The sequence below is a fragment of the Haliotis cracherodii genome, unplaced genomic scaffold, assembly GCF_022045235.1.
Source record: "Haliotis cracherodii isolate W230 unplaced genomic scaffold, xgHalCrac1.p SCAF_2, whole genome shotgun sequence".
Taxonomy (NCBI): domain Eukaryota; kingdom Metazoa; phylum Mollusca; class Gastropoda; order Lepetellida; family Haliotidae; genus Haliotis; species Haliotis cracherodii.
The window spans coordinates 36,160,323-36,172,370 of record NW_027266275.1 but is presented as its reverse complement, the minus strand read 5'-3'; the positions used below and the strand labels follow the sequence as shown (position 1 = coordinate 36,172,370).

The 12,048-nt window shown below is 42.2% G+C and overlaps 1 protein-coding gene across 1 annotated transcript; it reads left to right on the top strand.

The window, feature by feature from the left end:
* The first annotated feature begins 5,706 nt into the window (after window positions 1-5,706).
* On the top strand, window positions 5,707-6,399 carry LOC139467595 (ras-related protein Rap-2c-like). Its single transcript, XM_071249128.1, has one exon. It carries the CDS (start codon window positions 5,707-5,709, stop codon window positions 6,397-6,399), a length of 693 nt encoding a protein of 230 aa, XP_071105229.1.
* Window positions 6,400-12,048: the final 5,649 nt, after the last annotated feature.

Sequence of the window (12,048 nt, the reverse complement as noted above, 5' to 3'; positions counted from 1 at the left end):
TATCAAATCTGCTGAACTTGTTATTGATTAAAGAAATATTGGTATAACTTGACGTTGTGTTTAAGTTTGTGTCGTACTTAATGCGATGTAAGAGTAATGATAAAATGACGAACTCACTATGATATTCCACTACATGTCAGGCGCATAGATATTCATGCATACAGTGCTCATTATAAAGCCTCATTTTATTTCAAGCTGGTATTGTTACTATAACCATCATCATCATCATCATCATCATCATCATCATAACCATTATCATTATTATTTCTCTTAATGTTAGTGATGTATAGAAGACCTGTTGTGGTAAATAAGATATTAATCTGAGCATGTGCCGGAAATATGTTTTGTTTTTTGTTTGTTGTTTAACGCCGCACTCCGCAATATGCCAGCTCTATGACGGGGAATATATAATATAATATATAAAACATATGAATAAGGAACATAACTGATATCAAACTTGACGGGTTGTTTTAAAAGGTCATAGGCATTCATACGTAATCGGCCGTGGGTAGCTTTTATGTGGTACAAACCGATTATGAATTTGCTGTTATTACATTTAACCCCTTATTAGTATGAGCAAGTACACTAGTTAAAGCGTCGTGTAAAAACTGTACAGGGTCTCCTTTAACAAACGTCATACACATTCTTTTTTTTCTAAAATAATGCATATCTAAAAGGATATTATTGCGTATTTTAAACATGTCATTGTCATAAGCCTGATACATCAGTAATCTTTAGTTCCACGGCAACCTATGCTGGTCGTGAGGGATGACTTAGTGGGTCAGGTGGTCAGGCTCGATGACTTGGTTGATTGCGTGTCATCGTACCCCGACGACGTGGATCGTTGTTCAGACTCGATTATTTACAGGCCGCCGTCATATACCCGGATTATTATTAGTCAACACCACACACACACACGCACACGCACACACACACACTCACTCACTCACGCACACACACACACACACACACACACTCACGCCCGCCCGCGCACGCACGCACGCACGCACGCACACACACACACACACACACTATTATCAACTCTGACATTCGTGAGCTTACCTGACTCTTTAGCATACTACGCATACCAACCATCTGTGGTTGTTTTTTCCGCATTTTGTGATCAGTGGGAAGCTGGACTTGTCTTGATCACCATCGCTGTTTAGTTAATTGCAGTGGAGGTTATAACATAAGTATGTGTTTGCCACATGCTATTTACGCGAATAATGTGTCAGATTTTTTGTATTGACAAAAATACCCCAGGGGACATACGGGTTAGAATAGGTCACCAACAACCTATGCTGGTCGTAAGAGGTGACTAAGTGGATCGGGTAGTCTGGTTCGATTGATTGATTGCTAGTCATCGAGGCGTGGATTATTGTTCACATTATCGATCTTGGATCAGAGTTCTTGATTTATCCCCTTAATGCCGAGCACCGGGCACAATAACAGCATGGACCCTCATTTAACGTATTTTGGGATAAGTAAGGATATGATTTATGGATGAACAACTTCTTTATTAGAATTAAGAGCTACGTGATGTACAGAGTATGGTTGACAAGTATATATACAGGTTAGGAGTTAGAACCAACACCGAAACGTCGCTCTTAATTGTAATAAAGTTGTTCGTCCATAAATTCTATCCTTACTTAGTACTCCAACTTCTAAATGCCTATCAAAGAAGTTATTTTGGGATAGCGGGTGGGGTGAGGGGTGTGGGGTGTGGGGTGTGGGTGGGGTTGATTAGGGGCGAGGGGTGTTGGTGGGGTTGGCTAGGGGCGAGGGGGTCGGTGGGATCGAACCACCGACCTTCCACTTTATATATTGAAAGGGTAGAGTACCATAAAATGGTTACAGAGTTGTGTGAATCCCATTGTCGGTGTACTCATGTCGTGGTATCACGGGAATATTGTTAAAAGCTGCGTGAAACCTTACTCACTCCTTGAAAACCGTGAGGAGAGTGAGGTTGAGATAAGAGGTTGAGTTTTAGGCCTTTAGCAATATTCCAGCAATATTACGGAGGTGGACACCAGCATTGGACTGCGCACATTGTGCGCATGTGGGGTTTCGATTAACCACACGCCATCTCAATATTACTTCAATATAGGTGTATGGCATAACTGCTATGACAAATCCTCATCGCATAGGTATTATGTTCCTTTAAATATATATATATATATATATGACGCATTCATACATTGAGGGAGTTAGCTAAATGCTTAAATACTTAATCGTATTTGATACAGTTTCAATGGAGAAATATTTTTGTAACACTGAAACGATGGTCAGCCCTTCAAACACAATTTCTGTTGGGTCTTCCGACTTCTGAGAATGTCATCAAAATCAATATGTCAAATGAAATGCTTTGACGCTTAATCCTCTTTACGAATAAATATGCCTGGCGGCGGTCTTTAAATAATCGAGTCTGGACCAGACAATCCAGTGATTGTCATCATGAGCATCGATCCACGCAATTCGGATACGATGACATGCATCAACTTAGTCAGCGAGCCTGACCACCCGATCCCGTAAGTCGCCTCTTACGACAAGCATAGTCGCTTTTTTTACGGCAAGCATTGGTTGCTGAAGACCTATTCTACCCCGTTTCTTCATTCGCAAACTCTCAAGTACAAAAGAGTGAACATATTGAGGGTATATTCTTTTTCAGATTCGTCACAACACGACTATCATATCTCCCCATGCCGTCGGCTGTACTGAGCGGCCGAGTGCGTGACTGTCTCAGCCACAACCTGACTATCATCTGTACAATGTTTACCCCTTGTCACCTATCCTGTCGGCTCGCTTAACCCCCTGTTTACAAGGTAATTGACAGCATAACACATGCCGTACTTAAGGACCGCGTGGCCTACGGGTTACTTTTAACCTTTAACTAGGTCTCCTCAGCTGAAAACTTTCGGGTGTGAGGACTTCAATGGTTAAGTCATGTAACAGTTATGAAACAGTGGTAGGAGCCATTGCGCAGGTTTTGTATAACGCCGCTTTGAACGGTATGACAATATATCACGTTAGGGCAGCCTGTCTGTCTGTCTGTCTGCTAGGGCAGCTTAAAGAGGGTGAAATACACGAGGACGGCCATAATGCTGGGAGCTGAACCCGCGTTCAGCGGATCCTGGGACGGCCAAGGGACACAACCCAGCTCATCGAATTGAGTCACGTCGGATAGTGGCCACCTTGTTCTCCGATGTTCCGCTGTGGGTAACGCAAAAGGCTGCCGTGTCGTCTAAGGCGCTGCGATTCGCTGTGCAGAGTTGCGTCCCCTGGGCACGCAGAAACCTATGATTGTGGGTTCGAATCCCGATTCGCCCCGATTATGTTTCTAGGGTTGTCAGCACCATACCCGTGCTCGTGGGTTTCCGAAGTGGTAAACGTCTGAGACCTGCATCACTTCGGGCTTTCCTCCCACATTAAGCTGACACGCCGTGATATAACTGTAATGCTGTTAAAAGCGGCGTTAAACCCAACTCACTCACTCACTAATAGCTCGTGGGGATCATGGAGAACATGCTGCCAACTTCAGAGTTCTACGTAGAATATTTTAGACTTTATTTTCTACCAAAAGAGAAGTTTATTATTAATCCCCGCCACGAAGCAAAAAAGGAATAGGTGTTCTGTCCGTCCTTCGCGTTTCGTTTCCTCAGCATAACACGGAGACCATTTAATTGTTCATTATGAACTTTTGCATATGTATCAAACATATGCTGAACTGGTGCCTTTTGATGTTTTGGTATTTCCGAAAACATACTTTTTCTGTGTTTCCTTGACAAGAAACTGGACTGAAATACGTGTTTCTTTCTTTCCTTGATTTTACTTGGTGAATATTGGCTGCAACGGGGACACGTTTTCTCACAAACTATTGAACTTAGATGAATGAAACGTGCATGCTTATCTTAAAGATAATTGTCAAGAATTGATGCAGTATTTTATTCTGGAGTTACTTTCCCTTTCTCCATGTATATTCACTACAAACGTCCATGGGGGGGGGGGGGGGGTTGGATAGTGATGACGCTGTTTTCTTGCTGGAACAAAGGAATAAGGTGGATATGTTTTCGGAACTCAAAACAAGAGTCATCAGAAAGATGACAAATCCCCCCGGCAGCTGTCTGTAAAGTAACCACAAGTAAATGTGCAATTCTGTGTGTGATGAGTCAACCGTTGAATGTTCTTGAAGAAGCATACATTGTTTACCCACAAAAGATCCACCATGGTCGCATCCATATGAAATGGAAAGTAAAACAAGTGTGTTTCTGTGGGGTTTTTTATACAAACAAATGACAAATTACAAGAAACAATAACAAAACCATCGTAACATAGTCAATGAAGTCATCTATATACCCCGCCCATTTTAACACGTTATAGTCCCAAACCAGGTAACTGACCCAACATTTCTCTGAGCCCATGTCAAAATAGCTGCCATGGACATTCTAAAATAAACATTTCTAAAACTCCTTAATATCAAATGGCACCAGTTCAGTATGTGCTTTATATATAGACATGCAATGTTTGGCAAGGAAATATTTATCAGTTAATTTGTTATACTCCATAAGTGAACCCACCCAAAATTAAAGTCCAACTTGTTGCCATGGAAACGTAAAAAAATAAATATTTCTAAAATGCCTAAATAGTAAAAGGCACCAGTTCAGCATGAGTCTGATAGACATGCAAAGTTTTGTTAGAAAGTATTGAATGGGTTTTGAGTTTGCTCCGTTTGCTCCGGAAACGAACTCTACCCTCTAGAGCCTAAGTCCAACTTGTTGCCATGGAAACATAAATGATAAAAAATTCTAAACTAGCAAAGACACCAGCTCAGTATGTGCCTGGTAGACATACAAAGTTTTTTAAAGAAAATATTTAACAGTTTTTGAGTTACGCTCTGGAAATGAACACAACCCTTATTGAACCCAAGTCCAATTTGTTGCCATGGAAACGTAAAAAATATAAAATTCTAAAATTCCTAAATAGCAAAAGTCACCACAGTATGTGGCTGATAGATTTGCCAAGTTTCCATCAAATACACTGAATTATTTTCGAGTTCTGGCCCGGAAAAGGAAATGATTACGGACAGACAGACGGACGGACGGACGTGCAGACTGGCTGATCGCTGATCGGAATTGAGAATTTACGGAAGCGTAGTAGGGCCACGGTGATTTTTATTTGTCTAAGTGTGTGAGTGAGCGATTTGGGTTTAACGCCGCTTTTAACATTTTTCCAATTATATCAAGGCATGTAATCTTAATGTGATGCAGGTCTCACTTCGGTGAAACCCACGAGCACGGGTATGGTGATGACAAACCTAGAAACACAATCGGGGCCAATCGAACTCACAATCATAGGTTTTTGATGTACCCAATGGTCGCAACTCTGCACAGCGAATCGCGGCGCCTTAGACGACGGGACCACCCGTGTCCCCGTTTTTCTCTAAGTATCTCCTACGAAGGACTTTGTATCTCGCACGTAGGTCTTACTATCTTCTACGCAGGCACAAATTATAAATGATTAGTCACTTATTTGGTGTCATACATATTATTGATGCAGCATTCAGAAACAACATGTGACAAAAACAACTATCATTGCTGTCGCTAGGAGACGATGAGCATGGTTTTGACGACAGATGGCAGTATAAAACCTCACGTATTGATTTACAACATTACTCTACCAGGAACTCCACTGCTGCACTAACACTGAACGATGCCTTTCGGATCCAAGTTCATGAAGCTGTTTCGTCGGATGAAGATGAAATCCCTCTCGTCGTCGACGTCAGAAAGAGAGTCTGTGCTCAGCGTTGTCGTCATGGGGCCGCCGGGCGTAGGTAAAACAACTTTAGCTGAGCAGTTTATGTACGGTAGATTAAGGTCTGACCCGGAAAGAGCGGGGCTCCACCTCCACCAGGAAGACTTCCAGTTGGAAGATCAATGCCTCAAGCTGGAGGTGTTGGACGTTTCGGAGGCAGAGATGGGATCATCCACGAAACAACGCGTTATGCTTCAAGGTGATGCCTTCATTCTGGTGTATTCTCTTCAGGACAAACACTCCTTCAAAATTGTCAAGGACATTAGAGACGAAATACTGGCCCTGAACAAAGGCAGAAACGTCCCCATTCTGATCGTGGGGAACAAGATGGATCTGAAGAAACGCCAGCGTCACGTCCAACGAGCACTTATTGAAGCTGTAGTGAAAAGTAACTGGGGCCATATGTATTTAGAAGTGTCGGCTAAAGTCTACGAAGATGTGTACGACGTCTTCAAGATGGTGATGAGACAGGCGGGCTTCCATTTCCCCCTACCGTCAGCGTTAGATAGGCGACGTCAGCCATGGTGTAATACTGATGTTAAACGCAGATCAGGTGACGATGAAATGAGGCCCCGTACCACGACGTACTGAACTCGCTTTTTACAAAGGGTAACTTTGCTATGCTGTAACTCATCTAGTTTGTTCAATGAACGTGTTGACCACCATCTGGTTTTACAAGCAAACAATCGGTAATTTTCAGTGTCTTTTCGTCCTGTTATTTCATTTACCAAACCTAATGTGGCTACGATGGTTTGTTTGTTTGTTGTTTAACGCCGCATTCAGCAATAATCCAGCTATATGACGGCAGTCTGTAAATAATCGAGTCTGGACCAGACAATCCAGTGAATGACATCATGAGCATCGATCCACGCAATTGGGATACGATGACGTGCATCAACCAAGTCAGGAAGTCTGACCACCCGATCCCGTTAGTACCCTAATGTGGCTATGATGTTGGCTTCGCCCGTATATTGTATGTCTTGTAGTAGAAAGTTGATGACAGTGCACGTATTCACCATCACGTGGAATGCAATCCATTTACAGTTTTGTTCGTCAATAGATGTGTGCACAAGGAATGTAAGATAGGAGTGTCTATCATTGGTGTTGTTAACAAATTAATAAAAATCATTCGTCATTTCAATTTCGTGTTGTTCTCATTTATTATGGATAATATAACCTGGATTTATGTTGTTGTTATTTTATTTTATAAGAATTTGTTGTACGATTCCGACTATATCATGGGTAACTCAGTCTCCGCTACTGTACAATGCCGACCAAGACCGAGGAGTGTTACATCTGTCTTTCAAACCAAACCATGAAATAGTTGAGTACTGAATCGTTATATCGTTATGAAAACTATCAAACACAATCACGAGATGTGAATCATAGTACATCAGTAATTCTATTCAGTGATGCGCGGTATCAGGGAGGATAGTTCTATATTGAGAAAGGGGTGGTCGGGTAGCCTAGTGGTTAAAGCGTTCGCTGGTCACGCCGAAGACCCTGGTTCAATTCCCGACATGTGTACAATGTGTGAAGCCCATTTCTGGTATCACCCGCCGTGATATTGCTGGAATATTGCTAAAAGCGGTGTAAAATCATACTCACTCACTCACTCCCTCACTCACTCACTCTATATTAAAAAGGGACCCTGAAAACTTCGGTATAGCATTGAAATAGTTATTGTTCGAAGCTCAAAAGCAAGATTGAATCCGTATTTACAGTATGTTTTCTTCACTACAGTCGACTATCCGAGCAGAATGTTCCCACATAAAATATTATTTACAAAGAGGTTGAAGACAGTAGGTTATGTTTGGACGCGTCCAACGTTCTGCTGAGGGTTTGAGGCATGGCGTAGAAAACGGAAATCATCCCATTCGAGTGAGTGAGTTGGGTTTAACGCCGCTTTTAACATTATTCCAGTTATATCATGGCGTATCAGCTTAATGTGGGAGGAAAGCCTGAAGTGATGCAGGTATAAGATGTTACCACTTCGGTGAAACCCACGAGCACGGGTATGGTGCTGACAAACCTAGAAATATAATTGGGCCGAACCTGGATTCGAACCAATGATAGGTTTCTGGCGTGCCCAAGGGACGCAACTCTACAAAGCGAATTGCGGCACCTGAGACGATTGGGCCACCCGTGCCCTTGTTATCCGAGACTGAAAATCCTTCCACTTGACGCTGATAGTAGAAGATGTGCCAGATTTAACATAGTGATAAAGCTGATCGATTTACATCCAATCATAAATTTGATTTTCTATATTTATTACCTTTCTGCAGCATTCAAGTATGTTCACACTGAATATCAATTTAAATTGGATCCATGATTTATTCAGGGGAAGCAGATATTGACGGGAGCGAGAGAAGCGAACAAACGTAGACCCTTCAAACTAATAGAATGTTCCACACGATAAGCACGACCTGCACGAGCGTTTCACGCTATACGCCATTAGGGTACATAGGCATAATTGTGGCAAAGAAGAGGAATGCCAAATATGACAATGAGTCTTCAACGAGCTCGTTAAACGAAGAGATATTGCCGATTATTATTAATTAACTAAAAAAGTTCTCAATATATAGCTTAACATTAATCTATATAATTTAGTAAATTAATTAAATGAGCATGTACCAGTGTTATACCTCTCTTCTACTCTGGGGCGGTCGGATAGCCTAGTGGTTAAAGCGTTCGCTCGTCACTCAGTAGACCGGGGTTCGATTCCCGACATGGGTACAATGTGTGAAGCCCATTTCTGGTGTCCCCCGCCTTGATATTGCTGGAATATTGCTAAAAGCGGTGTAAACCATACTCACTCACTCACTCACTCTCTTCTACTCTCCACTGTATTTACATGAACAATATTGTATTGCCAGTATGCATGCAGATTCTAGATACTGACACCTGTACAGGAGCCATAGAATCAACCAGAAGAAAGGTTCCCACCGCCCATATGAGGACCCGCAACACCATCGAGAGGGCGTTTGGAGTCCTTCTAGTTTCAGGTGAGATCAATACCAATTCAACTTACTGTATAATATCAAAGTTATTAATATGCATTCAAATGATGTTAAACAAAACATTTATTTTCCATATATTGTTTTGGTATATGGGGTATTTCCCTGTTCGTGCTATTTTTGGTTTCGTTTGAGATACAGGAAACATGGTATAGTCTGTATGGTGGAAATAGAATAAGACATTTAGATTATAAAGATTCAATAGAGACATCTCACTATGTTCAGATTCCAATACCAAGGCAGAAGAGAATGTTAGCTTCCGTCAAATGTGATAGTCTCCCCTCATCATTAAAAACAGGGGTGAAGATCCGGGGTTGAATAGGTCTTCAGCAACCCACACCTGCCGTAAAAGGCGACTATTGTTGTCGTAAAAGGCGACTTATGGGATCTTTGTGGTCAGGCTCGCTGACTTTCTTGATGCCCAATTGCGTGGATCGATGCACATGGTGTCAATCACTGGATTGTCTGGTCCAGACTCCTTGTCAAGGCAATTGACAAGGCTAATGACATTGCATTGACGACAGGGCTACAGATGCCACCTTGACAGGGCTAATTCCACCGCATTGACAGGGATACAGATGCCACCTTGACTGGGATAATGACGCCACATTGACAGGGCTACAGATGCTATCCTTGACAGGGCTAATGACGCCACATTGACAGGGCTACAGCTGCCACGTTGACAGGGCTAATGCCACCGCATTGACAGGGCTACAGGTGCCACATTGACAGGGCTAATGACACTGCATTGACAGGGCTAATGACAATGCATTGACAGGGCTACAGGTGCCACCTTGACAGGGCTAATGACATTGCATTGACAGGGCTACAGATACTATCCTTGACAGGGCTAATGACGCCACATTGACATGGCTACAGGTGCTAGTCAAGGTAGGATGTTTTATGGAGCCTTGTGTTATCTTGTGGAAACAGGGTATGTCCTGTTCTGTTGCAAAAACTGTAGTGCAGCCCGAAGGTTGCGAGGCTGGTCAATGTAACACTGTCCAGTGATGTTTCATTCCAAAATCACCAGATCTGTCTTGACTTGGCTAAAGATGCTGCATTGCAGGGCTAATGACGCTGCATTGACAGGGCTACAAATGTCACCTTGATATAGATGCAACAACCTTCTCCTTATCAGAGGTTGACACTAATTCTTACTCCTGCCAGGAAAAGCTTGAATCTGATATCTCCTGTGAACATGACTTGAAGTGATTGGTGATTGTGGCAAATCTGCCAGATTATATGAGTGCTTCACTATAATTGAGATCTGTATGTCATTAAGAGTTATCTCCCTTGTTTGTTTGTTTGTTTGTTTGCTTGTTGTTTAACGACACACTCAGCAATATTCCACCTATATGACAGCATTCAAGCAAATGCGCTTATTGTTTTATTTCATTGCAGTTTGTACTTATGTTGACAAACCTTTAATGGGGCTTTTATATGTGTAGAACTGTAACGTCTAACTTTCATTTTTTGAGAAGGAAGATGTAGTGATTGTGGCAAATCTGCGAGATTATATGAGTGATTCACTTTATTGAGATCTGTATGCTATGTAGAGTTGTATCCCTTGTACTAAATGAATGTATACCAAGATGGAGGATTACACTAGACAGTTCCCAATCAATGAGTCTATCTTCTATAGATACAATAGTTACCCCTGATTCAAGATAACCCACATAACATTACATGACTCTTTGCCAGTTTCTGTTCTACCAGCGTTGCAGTGTCGGCAATGTGTCTCCTAGTGGTCTGCACGCCCTGTTATTGTACCCAGGACCTATAACCATCGACTGACAGGATGACTGTCTCAGATAATGACGTCACAGTAATATCATTCCTCGGATGGAGGATACGCAAGTTAAGTTTCCTGGGTGACGGTGACAGGAGGTCTGTCACTCTCTCTTCCGCCCAGTCTGCCTGAATCGCCTGGTGACTATCATTCGTCTGCAGCCAAAACTCTTTATGATGTGGTCATGCGTTGATCCTTGATGTAAAATACCAACGGCTTGTTCTCTGTGTTTGTAGCATTAATTCAAGCAGACTACTGTCCAACGGTTTGGGTGTGTATATTGAAAAATGAAAAACATCTCAGCCTCTAAAAGTGAGGAAAAAAGACATGACTCTGCCCAAAAAAACGACCAACCCCCCTTTATTGTCAAATGACCCGCCCCTAAGTATTCACGTGTTAAGAAATCGTGCCAATTGACACCCAGACACTCAGCTTTCATCATAAAATCTATGCAAAATTGTTCTACTCGAGACCATAGACCAATAGCTGCCTGATATTGTAGTTACCTCCGTAAATATAGGGGTGCTTGAAAGACCTGTACAAATATACACAATAGACCAAGGCCATTTTCATTACGCTTATTAGCGTGTATGCGATCCACGTGATGCGATCACAGCCTGGCACCGTAATCTCATGCTGCTAATAAGTGACTGAATGGTTGCCAAGGGAAGATTGGCCCACTCCTCATAGAGACCATTGCTGAGTTCCTGTAGAGTTGCTGGAAGGACTACAGCATACGGTCTCACGTACATAGCCAGAATTCATCCATGTAGGACACACCTGTCAGCGTAGCCCGCTGTAGGACATGGAGATCGGTTCATTCATAAAACTGGGGTCCTATAGGTGTTACCCAATAATTGTGTACCGGGACATTCAATTTGTTGGATGACTTTGGATATCATTGAAATGTTATCCTTAGCATACATTAAGTAGTATATTTAATTAGACCCAGTTTCATATAATTTGTAATGGAAAGGTATTCGCACAAGCCAGTACGGCTCCATATTCTTCTTAAATAAAACTATGTTTAAACCACTCTTTGCAGCATCGCAAGTGCGCAGTCCATCCGTGACATGCTGAACTTAAACCACATGCATATCAAATATTCTCCACCACGATCATCAGGAATATAGCGATTATTACCCCGAGTAATGAAATACATGTAACAAACGTGTTTAATTAACCTCTCCATGAGTGGATACGTTCACAGGTTTGTAAACAAAAGCGACAAAACCCTTTCCATTACCATAAGAAATCTCTACTAAAGGCTTTGAGTCGATTGTTTGTTTGTTTGTTTCTTGTTTAGCGCCGCACTCAGCAATAGTCCAGCTTTATGACGACGGTCTGTAAATAATCAAATCTGGACCAGACAATCTGGTGATCGACATTATGAGCCTCGATCTACGCAATTAGGATACGCATTGGAGGGGT

Bases quoted from the DNA above. Each gene is read 5' to 3' on its own strand.
- LOC139467595 (XM_071249128.1), top strand. From the start codon at position 5,707: ATGCCTTTCGGATCCAAGTTCATGAAGCTGTTTCGTCGGATGAAGATG.